This window comes from Hemitrygon akajei, chromosome 18, assembly GCF_048418815.1.
Source record: "Hemitrygon akajei chromosome 18, sHemAka1.3, whole genome shotgun sequence".
In the NCBI taxonomy this organism is placed as follows: Eukaryota; Metazoa; Chordata; class Chondrichthyes; order Myliobatiformes; family Dasyatidae; genus Hemitrygon; species Hemitrygon akajei.
Genome location: NC_133141.1, coordinates 23,166,609 through 23,187,222, shown reverse-complemented (window position 1 = coordinate 23,187,222; position 20,614 = coordinate 23,166,609). Strand labels below are relative to the sequence as shown.

Below are 20,614 nucleotides of genomic sequence, written 5' to 3'. Positions count from 1 at the left end.
AGTTAGAACACATTGAAAAGTAACAGCTCTGACAAAGATTCTTGAACCTGCAATATTAACTGTTTCTCTCTCAGATGTTGCCTGACCTGCTGAGTGTTTCCTGCATTTACTGTTTTGTTTACGATTTCCAGTAGCTGCAGTATTTGGTTTAATATTTTCATTTAACTTTAAATCAGCAGATAGCTCTGGTCAGAATCAATTAATACAAGTACATCTTAACTTTAGACACTGCCGTTAGACAAACTTCACAAGATACATCTCTGCAATGCATCAGATGTCTACTTACACAAGAAAGAACTGCCATTTGTCATCATCCACATCAATGAAGCTTGCTGTTTCAATGAACCAGATAAGGAAGGTCTGTAGTCTCTCATGATATTCTCTGAATCCTGGACAGGTAATATCAGTCTGCACAAAAGAGCATTATCATCATCATTCAACTGCAACCTAAATTTGCCTGGTAATGCTTAAATGGATGGTTGATGTGCCCTAAAATACATTTAGCATCTGTGTGATGCAGATGATTTAATCACTTCAGTTTTGATTCTTTGTGGAGACAGCTCAAGATTGTGGATGGATACTAAGCAGTGGTAGTATAAGCTTACTCAACAGGACAACACTGAAAAGGAATCAGGGCTAATGTTCGACTAAAACCTAAAAGTGTGGGAATAATAGAGAAAGCCTGGTCTTGGGCTCTATAATTATGAACAGAGACTGTTTACTCCTCTCCATAGACACTGTCTTGCTGAGTTCTTCCAGCATTCTGTGTCTATTACTCTGGATTTCTTGCTTCTGCAAAATCTCATGTACAGTGATTGATTTTGTACGGAGCCTTGGTCCTGCCCTACTTGGGAGCTCTGGGTACAGTTCCAAGCTCTCCACCATGAGGAAGTCACCTAGGTGCCAGGGTGAAGCAGAAGGTAATTGAACAGAGGTGGGGTTACCAAGAAAGGCAGAATAAACTGGAAGCATTCTCAAAGGAGCAGCAGCTCTGGACCGTCATAAAGGAGAAAACAGACAAAGTACATGAAAATGTTGATCACCAACTGCCAAGAGGCACCCATCCTAAAGTTGGATGAAGAGGCAGTTCAACTTCATTCGCTTTATGCTGGTAGAGGTAAGCATCTGGAATGGGCTGCTCAGTGTATCAGCAGAGTTGTGTGCCATCGTATTGATACAAGAACTGAATCAGTTCTTGTTATATTATTCTTTTGATGATTTTTTTAAAGTCACTCCTTACAATGCAAAGTCTTACTTGGTGTTAAGCTCTTGAATATTAGCCATCGTCCATTCTTCTACATGAGGTAAGCAGAGATAGTGAGTATTGGTAGGATATTCGATCAGAAAGGAAGGAACTCAATGTTCCATATGCATATTGCCTAGTTGGAGTAACTTGACAACAATCAAGTTGTCCGACTCTCTCTTCTTACCACAACCCACACTTACATACACACACATACATACAGAGCCAAGGGTCTATAATTTCTGGCCATCCTTCTTATAAAAGGCATCATCTTGTCTTGAAAGCAGTGTTGTCATGAGTTACAAGTTTAAAGGCACAAGATTGACAAGACTTGTGGCCATTTTGTGTCTCAGTAACTGAATGTGAATGTGTGTTCGAATTAATGTGTAGTGCTTTCAAAACTGCAGCACAACAACTATTACAGCTGTAGCCTATAAATCTCCCATGTTCAAGTTGCTAACTATTTAAAGGCAGCAAGATTGCACAAAGAATAACCAAATATACTTATGCACCAGAGTAGACATGGACACATACATAGAAATATCAAAAATAAAATCAAGAACAGGCCACTGAGCTCTTCAAGCCTGCTCCATCATTCAGTACAATCATAGCTGATCCTCTAACTCAGTACAACATTCCCACTCTTCTGTACCCCCTCCCAATTTATCCTGTTTTTATGTTCTTAAGCAACTTGGCCTCCCCTACCTTTTGTGGTAGAGAATTCCACAGGTTCACTGCCTTCTGAGTGAAGACATTTTTCTCATCTCTGTTCTACCCCACATCCTAACATTGTGACCAAATGCAAGGCTACATGAAACTCATCACAGGTATGTTGGTACAATATATTCTTCCACATGGAGAGTGGCACATTAGTTATAGTGAAAAAATCTTTGTAAAAATCAAAGATGTCAAAGATTCAGTGCTATCTCACAGAGCCCTGATTTGTTGCAAAGCTCTTGGTTGGTCCTCCAACCAAAACACTTACAGGGAGTGTAATCATGCAGGGACATCCACATCATCTACACTCTGATGTGGACAGTGGAAGATGCTCAAGTAGCGTGGTTGGCCATGACAAAGGTTACCACAAAGTCAAGGATATATTGTGGTGTACCAATTACTGTCAGGGAAGGTCACGTGATTTTGGTTAGGGCTGGTTCCATGATGTTACAGGGCTAGATGTCAAGCATTCCAATAAATACATGAGAAGGTTATCCAGAATGACTTGCAATTTAAACAAGACAATCACATTCAGTTATAAAGATGTTTAGCAGCAAGACTCCCATTCAATGCCATATCTTCCATCCATGACCATATATCTCCCGGGAAATGCAGAGGTCACAAAACTGAACTTTGGGTCAATTCAGCAACCCAAAGAATATGTGATCTGAAAATTACAAAGGCAATCTAAAGGCAGTTTTGGAGAACAAAATGTGAAAATAAAAATCTAATACCAGAAGATAACAATGAAGCCACTGCATTGTTATAAAAACACATCTTGTTAATGTGCTCTTAGAAAAGATAACCCAATGACTTTGCTCAAGTTGTCCTATTGTGATCCCAATGATGGACCAAGACACTTAACTGCCCCCTAAGGTGGGGGGTGTTCACTTTACCATGCCAAGAGATAAGAGAAATATAAAACAAGGCATAATACTTAGCGGCGATCAAAATATTCAATTTCAACATGACACAATGCTTCAATCTCCTCACCAACATCTTAGGTCAGGTGGAAGAGTTAAGAGAGAATAGTATTATTGGCTGAATAAGCAAGAGAGCCTTGAGTAAATTAAACAGCTTACATTTCTTGTGCTTTTTTCTCCCCCCATTTCTCAAGGTCCCCAAAGAACACTGTAATTTTTACATACTCCTGCAGCATACCTACCTTTGCAATGCAAGGAAATGCAGCAGCTAGTCTGTGCAAAGCAAGCTTCAGGAAACAATTACAACACAATGCCCTGATAATTTATTGCAGTGACATTCAGAATTGCACAGGAAGGGAAGCTTCAATTCTATCATCAAACCTTTGGAATAGAACTTCACTCTATGATCTCCTAAGTCAGCAATCTATTGAATCATACCCACATAGACTAGCCCATCAGCATCTTTAGATGCATCTTGTCCCACAGGCAGGACAGACCCACCAAAGATAACACAATGGCAAATATAGCTGGGAGCATGACAGAAATTAAAAGAGTAACCACTGCACCTAACTTTGCAGACATCAAGGCTCACATTCACATAAAGGATTCACTCCTTTTGTGCTCTGGCATTACATCCAGCTAAATCAGAGATCACAGAACTTAAAACTGAGTGGCACTGTGGGGAGCAGGCCCATGCCTAACTACAATACAACTTTCTGGCTTGAATGGAGAGTTACTTAGGAGGGAAGGGTTGGATTGATCTTTGAGCAGGTTAAAAGGTTGGCACAATATTGTGGACTGAAGGGCCTGTACTATGATGTAACGTTCTATATATCTCGTGCTCTATCACTATCATTAGGCCAGAGGACCAAACTTGGTTCAGTAAGACTGTAGAAAAGCATTGCAAGAGTATCAAAACATGCACCTGGAAATAAACTGTTATTACAAAGAACAATGTGAAAACTAAGCAATAGAAGGAACATATAATACACAACTGAGGGAATCCACAACCAGCAAAACAGCTCTACTGCTGTATCCTGACTTGAACAGTAGAGGGCAGTTAAGCAGCTAAATGCAGTTGGCTATGTTCCAACAAATAGAAGTGCACAGCCTGTGTGTGCTGATGAAAAGGCTAAAGCATTTGCAACTACAGTCACCCAGATGTGCCCAGTAGATTATCTGTCTTGGCTTCCTCCTAACACCCCCACCATCACAGAAGCCAGTTCAATTCACTTCATACAATATAAAGAAACAGCTGAGAGCACTTTATACAACACTATTATGGGTCCAGACTTTCTGAAAACAAACAAGATGTAGAACTAACTGCAGCAAGTCAAAATGTTCCAGTACAGTTACAAAATGGGAATCTACCCATGTGGAAAACATTCAGTTTGCTCGGTTTACAAAAGGAAACATCCAATCTGGCTAATTACTATCCTGTCAGTCTACTCTCAATCAAAGTAATATAGAAGGTAATGTTGTAAACAATGCTATCAATTTATACTCACTCACCAATAACCTGCTCTTCAATACCCAGCTTGAGTTTTGCTAGGAGCACTTTCTTTAAATTTCATCTCAACCCTAGTTCAAAACTGTGGACCACAGCTGTATTCCAGTCACAAGGTGAGAATGAATGCACTTGACAACTAAGCAGCAGTTAATTGAGTGTTGCATCAAGGAGATGTCATAAAACTGAAATCAATGCGCAAAGAAAAAATACACTTGAACAGTTGGAGTCATTCCTCGCACAAAGGTTGTGTTGTGTTGATGGAGGTCAACAATCCCAGCTGTGTCCTGGGCGCTGCCACCATTAGATGTTTCAGCACTGACTTCCTTCTGTCATAAGGGCAAAAGTGGGATGTTTGTTGATAATTGCAGAATGTTCAATTCCCTGATACTCCTCAGCAGATGAAGCAGCCCATAAGTGCAAACAGGAAAACCTAAACAATATTGAGGCATGAGCTGTTAAGTTCAAAGTAAATTTATTATCAAAGTACACATATGTCACAATATATTACCCCAAGATTCATTTTCTTGCAGGTATTCACAGTAAATACAAAGAAACAATGAAAAACTGCACACACAGATGGACAACCAATGAGCAAAAACACAAATTGTGCGAATATAAAAAAGAAAAATAACAATAAATAAGTAATAAATATTGAGCACATGAGTGTAGAGTCCTTGAAAGTGAGTCTTTGGTTCAAGAGCCTGATGGTTGAGGAGCAATAACTGTTCCTGAAGCTGGTGGTGCGGGTCCAGAGGCCACTGTGCCTCATTCCTGATGGCAGCAGTGAAAGGAGCATGGCCTGGATAGTGGAGGTCCTTTCCTGCAACAGCGCTCCTTGCAGATGTGCTCAAAGTTGGGGAGGGCTTTATCTACAATGGACTGGACTGTATCCACTACTTTTTGTAGGTTTTTCCGTTCAAGGGCATTGGTGCTTCCATACCAGGCCGTGATGCCACACACTCAGTTTTATGATATCTCCTTGATGCCGTGCCTTCTTTGTAATGACACTTACATGCTGGACCCAGGACAGATCATCTGAAATGATAATGCTGAGGAATTTAAAGGTGCTGACTCTCTCCAACTCTGATCCCCTAACGAGGACTGGCTTATGGACATCTGGTTTCCTCCTTCTGTAGTCAATAATCAGCTCTTTGGTTTTGCTGGCATTATGTACACTTAGCCAGACTTTCAATCTCACTCCTATATGCTAATTCATCACCACCTTTGATATGGCCAATAATATGATGTTGCCAGCAATCTTAAATAAGGCACTGGAGCTGTACTTAGCCTGAAGAGTAAGATTCATGGCATGAAAGTGCTGGGGAATGCTCATTTTTAATGAGAGAAAATCTACCTCCTAAACTAACATTCAATGATGTTATCACCACCAATGCCCTGAGGTTACCACGGACCAGAAGCACAACTGGACCAAACACATAAAACTAGAGCAGTTCAGACTCAGTGTTCTGCAGCAAGTGACTTACCTCCAGTTGCTCCAAGGCCTTTCTAACATTTTCATGGCCCAAGGTGAAAACTCTAAACTTGCCTAATGAGCACCTCCTCTGCACTGTCTGCAGTGTATACCATCTACAAAATGCACTGCAGTTGCTCGCCTAGCCTATGCTGATAGCACCCTCCAAAACCACAACCTTTACCACCAGGAAGGACAAGCACAGCAAGGGCATGGGAACACTGCCACCAGCAGTAGTAGACTGAGGCAGAGTACGAGATGGGGGAATCTTATGACAGAAATCGGTTAGCTAAATGAAACTTAGGGTAATGGTCAAAGACGTTGTTTTCTCCCTGTCCAATAATTAGCTGGAGATCATGTTTTTGCACTTTTTTCCCTCCAATTAAATATCAAAAGAGCAAAGGCACAACCTCCATCTACTCCCTGGCTAATTCCTGAAATCAAACCAGACTTTTTTCCACATTGGTGTTATAGTTAAGCCAGAGATTACCTACAGACCATGTTTTTAATGTCATCACTAAAGCCACCTATTTTCAATGATATTAACTCCACCCCTGCTTCAGCAGAGGTGTTGCGGATACTTTCATCCATACTCAATCCATGGAAGTGTCACTACAGACATCGGACGATGTTGGTGTTAGTAAGCTCCACTACTATAAAGGGAAGAGAAACTGATACCAGAAATTATTGCAGAGAAATACATGCAAAATCAATGTCTTAATAAAACAAAAACACAAGAGTGAAGGCTAGTATTCATTTTCAGTTTAGAGACAATCCAGCCATGCTAGTACTAAATGTTCAAATACGCAAAGAATCACTCAGGCTTCATTATAGCCATAAAAATCTATATCATTATATTTATTCACTCACCTTGTAAATCTCATAGTTTAACTCCATTCCTTCTTTCTCATCATACATGGTGTATGAGTGAATAAGTAATCCAAATGGTCTGAAGGAGGCATCCTTTTCCAGTTGCACAATAAACTCATCAAGATTGCTGCAGTAACCAGGTGGGATAAATTCTAACATTTTACTTTCAACATTATCAACCTAGATAGGAACAAATTGTTTAAAATAAACTACAAGACTTCATGCACAAAGGAAGCAGTTTTTATTTCTTTATCTTCTCTCTTTCTGCAAAACATCAGTTGTGGGAAGACTACTGGAAGGTATTCTAAGGGATCAGATATATGAGTACTTATATAGACAGGGACTGATTAAGGATAGTCAGCATGGCTTTATGTGTGGCAGATCATGTCTAACCAATCTTATAGAGTTTTCCAAGGAAATTACCAGGAAAGTGGATGAAGGCAAGGCAGTGGATGTTGTCTGCATTAACTTTAGCAAGGCATTTGACAAGGTCCCACATAGGAGGCTGGTTGCGAAGGTTCAGTTGCTTGGCATTCAGGATAAGTTAGTAAATTGGATTAGACATTGGCTTTGCAGGAGAAGCCAGATGGTTGCCTCTCTGACTGGAGGCCTGTGACTAGTGGAGTGCCCCAGGGATCAGTGTTGGGTCTGTTGTTGTTTGTCATCAATTTCAACGATCTGGATGATAATGTGGTCAACTGGATTAGCAAATTTACAGATGACACTCAGATTGAGGGTGCTGTGGTCAACAAGGAAGGCTATCAGAGCTTGCAGCAGGATCTGGACCAGCTGGAAAAATAGCTGATGGAATTTAATGCAGACAAGTGTGAGATGTTACAGTTCAGTAGAACCAACCAGGGTAGGTCTTACACAGTGAATGGTAGGGCACTGAGGACTGTGGGGGAACAAAGGGATACAGGTCCAGAATTCATTGAAAGTGGGAGCAGAGGTAGATAAGGTCATAAATAACGCTTTTGGCACATTGGCTTTCAAAAATCAAAGCATTCAGTACAGGAGATGGGATGTTATTTTGAAGTTGTATAAGATGCTGATAAGGCCCATTTGGAGTACTGTGTGAAGTTTTGGTCTCCTACCTACAGGAAAGATGTAAATAATGTTGAAAGAGTACAGAGAAAATTTACAAAGATGTGACTGGGACTAGAGGAAAGTTGAATAGGTTAGAACTTTATTCCTTGGAACGTGGAAGATTGAGGGGAGATTTGATAGAAGTATACAAAATTATGAGGGGTATAGATAGAGTAAATGCAAGCAGGCTTTTTCCACTGAGGTTGTGTGAGACTACAATTAAAGGTCATAGGTAAAGGGTGAAAGATGATATGTTTAAGGGAAAACTTCTTCACTCAGAGGGTCGTGAGAGTGTGAATTGAGCTGCCAGTGCAAGTGGAGCATGCAAGCTCGATTTCAACGTTTAAGAGAAATTTGGATAGGTGCATGGATAGGAGGTGTATGAAAGGCTAAGGTCCCTGTGCAGGTCAATAGGGCTTGGCAGTTTAAATGGTTTGTCGTGGACTAGATAGGCTGAAGAGTTTGTTTCTGTGCTGCATTTTTCTATGACCAAGTATTCTTATTGATCTCGTAGCTCAAAATGCAGAAATTATGATAGCTGAGTGACAGGCTTCTAATCACTGTTCATCCATACATTAAATAATCTCCTTAGCAATACTGTCATATCTCAATTTATTGAAGTCAACAGGAACATAGACACCAGTGCCTGCTTATGTTCAGTTCCTGCAGAAGGGATGCTTTTGCTTCTCAGCAACAATTGCGTAATTGCATTTCCCCTACTCTCCAAGATTTGAGGGATTTTATTTTAGTGACCTAAAAGACCTTTGGGATTATCAAAGGCAAAAAACTTTATTACATCAGTGAAAATAATTTAATCAAAGACATGGCTCTCTCTGAAAATGTTTCTACATACACACAATTCCTTGTTAATATTTTTTAAGATGAATGAAACATCTGCCATAAATACAGGAGTGGAAGCCAATGTCACAATCACATCAAGCACAAGTGGTCTTATTTTTGGTTTACCTCGGTTCCAAACAGTGAAGTCACAATTTGGAAATCTTTATCCTGCCTTTCTTAGAAGTGATAACTCCTGTGGTGGTGCAGCACCAGAGGTATCTGCAGCCCTCCAATACTCTCAAGTGGCTGCTCTTATTATGTGAACCCACATTGAGGACAGTGGAAAATCCAAACACGGGAGAGGTGAGACTTAGCAAGTAAAGAAAAGTACTTGACAATTGTCACCTGACAATAATCTGGAGCAGGAACTCTGACAAAATACATCTTCCTTAGTTAAGGGCAATGAGTCAAGACTACAGTCAGTAATGCTATCAAAGGATAAATCAATGCAAATTCACTGAACTAATGCATTACATTAATGCTTGCAGGGGATACTGCAGTATCATGATGGGAGTGCATAACCTAGTGAAGAGAAGCAACCGATACTGTACATTTCAATAGCCTACCTCTACGTTGTCATATTTTTCTACAACTTTGCTGGAGTATTTGATATTGAAGAATGTAGTGAGGCTGCAGGTAGTGTAGTACAATTGGATTTCAAGGTCCTTGTAGCCAAATACTGATTCTCTGCAGGCAAAGCAGAAATAACCACATGTTGGTAGAGAATCTGCAGGTTAGGTTTCTCTTCATTTTAATCCAGGCTCATTTATAAATCTCAAATGAGCACAATACTTGGAAATATCCAGTCACATGCTGTTTTTTTTGTTGCAAAAGTATTGCCATTGAGTTTGAACTCTCGCCTGCCAATACAGCTCAGTGGTGTACTTTTGCAATTACTGCTCTGTCGAAAAATAAAATTTGCATTGTTAAAAAAAGCGCCATTCATAATTGCAAAATCTTTTAAAGTGCTCTACAACCAGTGAAATATTTTTGAACTGCAGTCACTGTTGTAACATAGGAAATGTAGCCATCTATTTGCGCACAGCAAGCTCTTAAAACAGCAATGTGATTATGGCTGGCTAATCTGTGCAGGGATTTTTCAGCAAAATGAAAAGCTGCGCTTGCGACTGTAGAAAATGGCCGTGCAAATGCTGCTAAAACCATCTTAATACAATTGGGATGCAAGTTGTAGTTTGGAAACGCTTGCACTAAAAGAGGTTCCATTAATATGATCACCTCTTCAAATTATGCAATGCGGGTTATTCAGTAGTTCAACAGTTCTGAAAACAGGGCAAACATGGTATTAGAATGCAACCATTTATATGGTGCCAAATTTTTGAAGTATAGCAAAACTTGCTGATTTGAGTCTCAAAGCATCTACATTAATTGTACATGAAATTCAGAAAATGGCAAACACTTTGCATGGGATGTGATGACTGAAATTTTAAATTAGGAAGCTGTCATTTAATGCTCTGTGCCACACAATATAACTATTCCAGAGGTCCGTACACAATGCAGAGCTATTCTAGAACACAAATCAGGAGCCATGATTGAATTCCATAATACAGAGGTCTTACTATAACCATGTGTATTGGTCAAAGAGAATAGGTACAAGACCAATCCTGAGGGTCAGATGGATTGAGTTACAATAGTTACATTGAACTGGGGTGCCATGGTAACATAGCTGTTAGCATGACACCATCACAGCTTGGTGTGTTGGAGTTCAATTCTGGCATCCTCTGTATGCAAGCTTATACGTTCCTTCCTGTGTGCACATGGGTGTCCTACAAATGCTCTGGTTTCCTCCCACAATCCAAAGACACACCAATTAGTAGGCTAATTGGTCATTGTAAATTGTCCCACGGTTAGGCTAGATTAAATTGGTGGGTTGTTGGGCGGCACAGCTTGAAAGGCCAAAAGGGCCTGTTGCACACTGCATCTCTAAATAAACAAGAACTTAGAAAGATAGTGCTTTGCATCATTAAAAGGAGCTAATAAAAACAGGGTATCAGACAGAAATAATAACAGCTTGATTCAACTGGCAGCACTATCACATTCATAAAGTTATGAGTTGAAGACTTATCTCAGGATTGCAGCCCATATTCCAGGATGGCATTCAGTGAAGTAATGGACGAATGCTCCATTACTGTATAGGCAGTGCCTCTGCAGATTTGAAGTTGAGGAGCTATGCTTACTCAGATGGTTGGCAAATATACCACATCAAAGTTTAATCGAATTCAGCACTCATCTGATAACCTTGCCAATTTTCCACTTTTGATCAACATTAGTAAGGGCAGCATGTGCAATCCTACATATAAAAGGTTAGAAAGCCAAGAAAAAGGGTGCGTAATAGTTCAGTTACAATACCAAGAGGTAAGCTATAAAGTTGGGACAAATGACAAAACAAAACATTAGTCTGTTTCTCAATGAAACAGAAAAGATCAAATGTAATTAAGGTTTTCAAAAGTATAATAGTTTCATAAAGAAAATGGATTTGGGCATAATTTGCCTAATACTCATTTCCTTTTTGTATGCTTTCAGTGCCTTCTATTCTGAAGACCTACAAAATATATTAATGGCTCTACCATTTTGTTATTCCCATTATTAACCAGTTTCAAAACAACCAATATGTTGCTCTCTTCCTTGCATACTTTCATAATTTGTTTTTATTCAATTGCTGATTTGCATTCATATCAATACTTTAAACTCATCTTTTCCCTCCTACTTCAGGCCTACCGTTATTCTTTCAAATAAAGAAATTAAAATGTTGAAACCCATGACCATTTTAGCTTTATTCAGCCATTTTCTCCCCACAAGGAGTCCATTTCTCACATGTGTATCTTTCAATTGTACATTCATTGGAAAATTTGAAATACTATATTTCTTAAATGTTTATCACTGCTCATCTATTGTGAATTCTCAATATAATTTCCCACTCTAGTCAATTTGCACCTTGTGCTCAAGTAATGGTCTTTCTCTGTATTTAAGATTAGTTGTGTACTTAAATTTGTTACTATCAGAATGTATCATTTTAATCACATCATGATCACTCTTTCTCAGAGAATCCTTTACTCTGAGATTAGCAACCTGCCTCCTTTTCCTACTTTGATCTTATTTATTGCTGTGGTGTAACCTCTACACACTGATACTTAGTGTCAAACTTTGCTTACAATCATCCACATAGTTGGAATACATTATTACCTCATCTGATCTTTGTAACTTTTTCAACGTCCCTCAACACATTATGTTGTTTAAAGCCCATCTAAAAGCCTGGTGTTCTTTTTTCTACCAGGACACTTATTCCACCCAATTTAAATGAACAGCTCCAAAAATCAAAACTCCTTTCAAACACTCCAGTCTTTAAATCTATAACTCAAAATCATGAAATCAATGCTGACCTATTTTAAAACCAATGCCAATTGTACTGCTATAAACTATTCACTAATAGAATCAGTGGTTAGGTACAAGTATCATAAAGATAAAATTGCAACTGTGCAAACAGCCATCATGATTGTAGTATGTTACAAAGCAGTCTGAATGCCTAATTACTGCTGTACTGCACGAAATCTGAAGGCTGTGGAGACGCAAGAGTACTGTCAACCTATCAGCAGCTGACACCATACGACCACAAGGTAGAGGAGCAAAATTAGGCCATTCAACCCATCGAGCCTGCTCCACCATCATAGCTGATTTATTATCCCTCTCAACCCCATTCTCCCATACTAATCTATAACCTTTCAAATTCTGCTTTAAATATACCCAACGACTTGGCCTCCACTGTTGCCTGTGGCAATGAATTCTATAGATTCACCACCCTCAGGCTAAAGAAATTCCTCCTCATCTCTGTTTTAAAGGAACGTTCTTCTATTGAGGCTGTGCCCTCTAATCCTAGACTCAATCACTATAGGAAACATCCTCTCCACACCCACTCTATCTAGGCCTTTCAGTATTTGACAGGCTTCAATGAGATCCCCCTCCCATTCTTCAAAACTGCAGTGAGTACAAGCCCAGAGCCATCACACACGCCATGTTAACCCCTTCATTCCTGGGATCATTTTTGTGAACTACCTCTGGACCCTCTCTAATGCCATCACATCCTTTATCAGATAAAGGGCCCAAAACTGCTCACAATACTCCAAGAGCAGTCTGACCATTGCCAGAAAGAGAACAAAACAACCAAGATCAGCCAGATCTGGTCACAGCTTGAAAGCAGATATATCTTGCAACATCTTGTACATTTGATATAGAAACCCTGCTTGACAGATTCAGCATCACTGAATTAACCCATCGAACATACTCATCTCCGAACACTTGGTGACTGAATAATGGACTGAAGCTTGTTGTCTCATCCTCCAGGTCTTCAACAAATCGAACTGTTAACACAGAAAAAAAACACATTACTGTTTTGGAGGAGGACAGATCAACGCAAATTGATTACTGCTTGATAGTTACATTAGCAATTCAATAGGTTAAAATAAATTAGATCTCAGGACCTGTTAAGAACTACTAATATGGCCATAGCAACAAGGATTGCCATAAATGAATTAGCACTACATCACTATTCACTTCCTCACCCCACCCAATTCTATTACTAATTTGCCCAAGACTGTTGAAGTCAACAGAATTCCTCAATGAATGGGAAAAAAATCAAGAACTGCAAATGGTCTATATTTGAAATTTTTAAAAAAATTCTGGAAACATTAAGCATTTTCAGCTTGAAATATTAACTCCATTTCTTTTACCACAGATGCTGCCTGATTTGATGAGTGTTTCCGTCATTTCTGCTTTCAGTAGTGTTTCCCTTTGTATTTGCCTTGCCTCCACCAATAATGGCAGCATGCAAATCGCTAAATAACAATGTTTTTGAAGCACATACCTAACTTCAGCCGAATAGCTTTGTTGGTATCACATTTGTATTCTGCCAACTTCTTCTCGAGATTCAAAATATCTGTAAATATAAAGCCAGATGAAAAAACTAAATGTGATATATATATTGAATAAGGAGAAAACTGTCCTGTCAGAACATTTTATATTCAGAAACCGTATGTCATAAGTTTTAATAAGAAGTGTTTTTATAAGGCAGTGATATCATCATTAGTCATGGTCCTGCCTTTTCAAAGCACCAAGTTGGGGTCCATTATCTACTGATATTTGGAGGTTGGTTTTTAGAAATTGAATGGAGGTTCCAAGCAATTCACAAAACAAAAGCAGTCCTGGATTTACTGGGATCTAATGATTTTGGGGAAGGAAGTTCAAGACTTAAAAGAGGGGACATTATTGACAGTGTGGTCTAGAGATTTGTATGGACCACGGTTTGCAGAATCCAAGAATGGGAAGAAGGTCTGAGGCAAGAGAAGGAGAAAGGAAAACAGAGTTCAACACCTTTTTATTCTAAACAGGGAAGCAACAAGCAATATACAGAACAAAGCAACTCCGCAGTCAACTGATCAGGTCAAAGATCCGCAAACTTGGCACTCCAGTCATGAATGGGGGAGAACATTTAATTAACTTTTAGGAGATGATATTCTCATACTCAATCCATCCCAGCCTCCTGAGATCTTCATAATCACAGAATCTAACTTTCAACCAATTTGATACATTTTGTTATATCACAGAACAGCCCGGGGCAACAAACAGAGAGTACCTAAATACAGCAAGGTCTGAACAATATTCTGACCTGATCTGAGAAATGGCAAGAAGTATCCATGCTATATAGTAAACATTTACAACAAGAGGGAGTCCAAAGACATTCCCTCATCATTCAAAGGCACTATGAATGCCTTGACCCCCACTATCACTATCCGCATGGGAACATCACCATTTCCACACGCTACTCTGAGGCAGACATCTGACTTTTAACAATAATTACCAACGTTGCTAAGTGATTCCACAACTTATTACCACATCTTCACCCACATTTCAAGGCAGCAGCACACCATCAGCAAGTAAAAAAAAGTAGAGAATAGAGATTTTCGAAGAAGCATTTCCACCTTTCCAGATCTTCAAACAGCAGCCAGCCAGAGTTTGGCCAATATTACCATACAACCCTCATTCCCTAGACTTCAGCTTTCAGATTGAAGTCTGCTGTATGCATTTGCAGCTTCCATTGACCCATTTGTTTCATCCCTTGTCTATACCAACCCCTTATGACTTGTACTTTCATCTCTTCCATCGCTCAATCTCTCCTGCTTTCACCTTACTCCAGTGAGGCCACATCTAGAGTACTAGTTTTGGTCTCTTTATTAAGGGAAAGATACATTAAATTAGGAGAGAGCTTGGAAAAGGTTCACCAGGGTTTCTTTAGTGTGGAGCAGATGTCTTTTGAGAAAAGTCGAGCAGTTTAGGCCTGTACTCACTGGAGTTTAGAACAATGAGAGGAGACTCCATTAATAACACAAGATTCTTGGGGAGCTTGACAGGGTAAATGCTGGGAGGATAATTTCCCATGCAGTAGAGTCTAGAACCAGAGGGCTAAGTCACAGAACAAGAGGTGAGCATTTACAGTAAGACTGAGATGAAAGGAAGAATTTCTCTTCAGATGGTTGAGAGTATTTGGAAATCATTGTCCCAGAAAGCTGTGGAAGCCAAATTCTGATGCATATTCAAAGCCGAGACGGAATTTCAATCATTAAGGGAAATCAAAATTTATGAGGTGGTAAGGAAAATGGACTGGAGAACAGTTAGATCAACCACAGTGGAGCAGGCATGAGGAACAGAATGGCCTCTTCCTCCTATTCTTTATTATCTTAATTCCATTTGTCTCTTTAATTAAATAAACACCATCTTATCAACCCAAAATATTGCCTTCTGTGATCTGGTTTTCTCCACTTACTCAAAATCTTTCCTTTTCCACAACTCTAAACCCAACTAGAGTACATCCACTGAAAGAAAAAAGTCCAAAATGTGTTAACTCACACTCATTTACATCTGCCTCTTTTTGATATGCTCTCGTTTCATCAATATCCTTAGTATAGCATTGTTACTTGTAGATCCACATTCAAATAATTGATATACAGTAAAGAGGCCACCAACTTGAACCCTATATTGTGCCACTCCCTGCTTCAACCACTGAAAAATTCTCCTTAATTGCTACTCTTCCTTCTATTAACTCTTCTTTTTAAATTCAGTTTGTTGGCCACTCTTGAACTCTACCTTTTAATCTTTACTAACCCCCCCCCCCCCACCAAAAGCTTTTATATATTGACAGAGACTGGTTACCCACCCAAGTTGATGCAGTCTTTCATTGATTACATTATGGTCATTATTCTATTCTGGATTTATTGTGTATGCTAAGAAAATGAATCTCAGGGTATTATACGGTGACATATATGTATTTTGATAATAAATTTACTTTAAATATCTCCACATAACCTGTAAGAAATTCTGAAGTTTGTTAAACACGATTATCCCTCTTGAAAATGTGATTACTTCTACTTTCTTTTCACCTAGCTACATAGTAATTCATCCCAAGAAAATATTTTTTATCACAGATGCTAACTGCAATTACATTCTCCCTGATCTAAAAATGGGGATAATGCAGGCCAGTTATTTTGTCACTCATTCTTTCTCATTGCAGCCCTTAAGTATCATGAAGGGCTTTAGCAATTTCTCTCCTAGAATCCAAGAACATCTCCCAACAGAACTTGGTACTTTGTATTCCTTTGCTTCCCAAGACTTTCTTCAAATCATCAGGTGCATGATCACAACTTACAAGCAAGTTTTGTACCTCTCCTCCATCTACCTATAAACACAAAGCTTTAGAAAATTACAGAAACTTGAAACTTCACCTTAAATCACCACATAAATAATATAAACTAGAAATAACATAGACAAGACATTAATGAACTTTTATGGATGAAAGAAAAATGGAAGGCTATGTGGGAGGGAAGAATTAAATTGATCTTGGAGTAAACTAAAAAGTTTGCCACAAAATTGTGGGCCGAAAGGCCTGTATTGTACTGCACTGTTCTATGTTCGAACAATAACCAAAATATGAACCTCAAAGCTGAACCTTCCTGCTGCATCACTACAAGTTCATGGTGCTGCAATTATCATTGCATGGTCTGCTGGAACATTTGGGAGTTTCTCCTGAATTGATCTAAACGTGTATTTAGCTAACAGAGGTGGCAGGTATGGCAAATCAACTTAGGCTCAGCTCAGTAATTTTTTTTGAAAACAAGACCAAGCTCACTGCCTGAACTTTTTGTTTGCAAATGTGAATTAATAATTTCCAAATAGTTACATTATCTCAAATACTGTTGGTAACACCCTTATCAAAGTTATAATATGGTGGGCCTAAATCAACACTTCTATGCAGATATCAAACTGCCACTCACTCTGTCAGATATATCTTCCAATCTAAGAAGTACACAAGCATCCATTTACCACAGCAAGACTCGGAACTAGTTGGTCTTACTTAATCTATTTTCTACTTTCTAGATCCAATGGCGTAAATGAACAAACAGAAGCACAACCTTATTGTGTCTACGTCTTTTGATTTAAAAAAGGGGAAGCTTTTCCTGACACTTGAGGAAGCATTTTTCTCTCAATCAACTTCACTGAAAGAAAGATCATCACCCATTCTTTGTTAGTGGGATCTTGCTGTGTAAAACGGCCACAGCATAGCTCTGAAGTACATGTTTGATCTTAAAGTGCCCGGAAATGAGCTATATAAATGCAAAGAAATGGAGAGGAGTAAACTTTAAAATGCTGCACCACAAGTAACAAGAGCGAAAGAACAGTACGTTGGGTAGCTGAGGCTCACTGTGGTGATCTCAACACCACCGCCCCCGAGCTCCACAAACTTGCCGGGAAACTGACAGCCCTCCAGCTCCACACGCGGCGTCTCGCGGCGCCCTTGCAACGATCTGCCGGAACTCCGCCCACTAAGATCGGCAAACCCACACTTTTTCCCTACGAAACCGTTAGCGTTTCTCCCTCTTTTCCAAACCTGGCCGTACTCACTTGCCATCTCTGCAGCCCGGTACACACAGGCTGACAGACCAACTCACGCCACCGGCTCCTGCTCGATTAGCTTTGCCTGTCCCCGTGTCACGTGACTGTCAGCCGTCAGGCGCGGGAAGGTCGATGCGAGAAAAACAGACCAGAAAAGCCAAACTCCGCCCCTTCGAGAGGGAAGGCACATATCTATATACAATAAAGTAAGTTTTAAGGATAAAATCAGCCTCCCGATACGGTAACAAAAAGCTTCTGAAGTACAATCAGAAAATGGTGCAAACCTTCATCAGTTCTGGCAGCATCTGGAGAAGAAATCAGAATTAAAATTTCAGGCCTTAGACCCTCCATCAGAACTGGTCTGAGTTTCAAGATATACCAACCTGCCATAATGTTTAAGAAAGTAGTGCTAGCAACTGTTCAGCACAACCCTGTGAAAAAGGCCACTGTTCAAAAGCAATGCAACAAATCAAGTTATTGGAGATTAGGATTTTCACAGGAATTAAATTTCTTGTGTTCAGTTTTCAACTGCTGAATCCAAAGGTCAATGGTTATGGCAGTCATGAACAGCGTCGTAGGCAAGGACGTACTAAGACTAAACTTGCAGCCAGACCGAATGTGCAAGGTGAAGTACAAGTAGACTTGATATTACAAAGACATGTTCTGCTGGCATTGATCAGGTATGCTCATTTGGGTTGTGGTTTGCATTCCTACTTAAGAGATGAACACAGAATCCAGGTTAATTTCATTGGTGTACTGTTGGAAATGCTTGTTCATATATGAGATACCGTAGGCCAAATTGAAGGTGGTGACAAATCAACAGAAAGGAGGGAGATTGAAAATATGGCTGAATAGTAACACAACAACAACCTCTTACTCAATGTCAGCAAGACCAAGGAACTGGTTATTGACTTCAGGAGGAAGAAACCTGAGGTCCATGAGCCAGTCTTCATCAGGGGATCAGAGGTGGAGAGGGTCAGTGACTTTAAATTCCCTGGTGTTATTACTTCAGAGCCCAGCATGTACAGTAAGTGCAATTATGAAGAAAGCACAGCAGCTCCTCTGCTTCCATAGGAGTTTGCGAAGATTCAGCATGTCATCTAAAACTTTGACGAACTTCTATAGATGTGTAATGGATGGTATATTGAGAGCTTGTATGGAAACATCAGTGCCCTTGAACGGAAAATCCTATGGTCCAGTCCAACATGGTAAAGCCCTCCCACCATTGAGCATATCTACACGGAGTAAACACAAAGTACACTGCAGATGCTGTGGTCAAATCAACACATACAAACAAGCTGGATGAACTCAGCAGGTCGGGCAGCATCCATTGAAATGAGCAGTCAACGTTTCAGGCCGAAACCCTTCGTCAGGACTACACAGAGTGTTGTTGCAGTAAAGTAGCATCCATCATCAGGGACCCCTACCACCCAGGCCATGCTTTCTTCTCACTGCTACCATCAGGAAGAAGGTACAGGAGCCTCAGGACTTACACCACCAGGTTCAGGAACAGTTATTACCATCAGGCTCTTGAGGGGATAACTTTATTTAACTTCACTTGCCCATCACTGAGTTGTCCCCACAACCAATTGACTCACTTTCAAGAACTCTTCATTTCATATTCTTGAAATTTATTGCTTATTTATTTATTTATTATTATTTCAAATTTTCTTTCTTTTTGTATTTGCAGTTTGTTGTCATTTGCACACTGGTTATCCACCCTGTTGGTGCAGTCTTTCATTGATTCTATTATGGTTATTGGATTTATTGAGTATGCCCACAAGAAAATGCATCTCAGGGTTGTGTATGGTGACATATATATAGTTTGTTAATAAATTTACTTTAAACTTGAAATTTGAGATGTGAAACAAGGGACCAGACTGCCCTCTTTAGTGAACATAGAGTAAAAGATTTCTTGTCATTGTTCTGAAAAAAATCATGTTCTGACAAATACTTATCTCAATTGTCATAATTAAAACAGATGAACAAATTATCTTGTCATTATCTATTGCACTTTCTTTTCTTTGGCTGTGAAGCACATTGGGATCATCTGTGGCTGTAAAATGTGATATAAATCTATGCAGTAAAAAATAAATAATGCTGGAAGTGCACACCAGGCCAGGCAGCATCTCTGGACCAAGGAACAGTTAATGTTTCAGATCAATGATTTCAGGAGAATCAGATATATATAATTGTCATTTTTTTCCCTAGTAGGATTTTGGATGAATTAAACTTAAAGAAAAGAGGCAGATAGATAGGAAGTCACTTCTTGCTGCCAATTTTCTTTAAGTTTAATTAATCCAAAATTATTCTGGGAATTATGTACAGTAGATCTGATTCTCATGAAAGGGCATTGGAAAGTCAAATCCTGAAGTGATAATAGGCGTCTGGAAGCTGTCCTATGTTTATGAATGGTGTATACAGTAATTACATTTCTGGTAATACAGTGACACTTTTGAACATAAGACACTTGGACTGAGAGAATAACTACAAGGCCTGCTGAGTGTTTCCAGCATTTCTTCCACTTGTCGCCAGCTTTATCTCAAACTATCACCTTAAACCCTCTCCTCTGTCCCTTCCAGTAACAAGTGTGAGGTGTTATCTCTACTTTCCTTGCCCTAGTCCACTGGACCAAACTTGCATTGTTTCCGCAGCCCAAGTTGCTACATGGTCAGGGAATATGAGTTGGTGCTTGGGTGGGAATCACCAATAAGGCTAGGGGTAAGGGTAACTGTGGATTGGTGCTTGCTATCTTCCATTGTTAATTGGCTGAGGAGTGAGAAAGTGCATTGGCAGTAGATTCAGAATCTTACTCTGACTTTCTTTCCAGTCCTGATGAAGGGTCTCGGCCTGAAACATAGACTGTTTATTCTTCCATAGATGCTGCCTGGCCTGCTAAGTTCCTCCAGCATTATGTGTGTGTTGTGTTTGATTGGCAGTAGAGTTGGGTCTTGGAAATATCCATTGGAACTTCACTGTGGTGTGGGGAAACAGGAACA

At 39.6% G+C, this 20,614-nt stretch overlaps 1 protein-coding gene across 1 annotated transcript in view; it reads right to left on the bottom strand.

The window, feature by feature from the left end:
- Window positions 1-17,720, bottom strand: part of hat1 (histone acetyltransferase 1) — a 29,909-nt gene extending 12,189 nt beyond the window's left edge. The window contains exons 1-6 of the mRNA XM_073071087.1: window positions 17,625-17,720; window positions 13,537-13,608; window positions 12,958-13,033; window positions 9,227-9,347; window positions 6,735-6,914; window positions 287-408 (exon numbers count right to left, since the gene is read on the bottom strand). Coding sequence (XP_072927188.1) covers window positions 287-408; window positions 6,735-6,914; window positions 9,227-9,347; window positions 12,958-13,033; window positions 13,537-13,608; window positions 17,625-17,631 — 578 coding nt within the window. The 5' untranslated portion in view covers window positions 17,632-17,720. The remainder of the gene's footprint in view (window positions 1-286; window positions 409-6,734; window positions 6,915-9,226; window positions 9,348-12,957; window positions 13,034-13,536; window positions 13,609-17,624) is intronic.
- Between the last annotated feature and the right edge of the window lie 2,894 nt (window positions 17,721-20,614).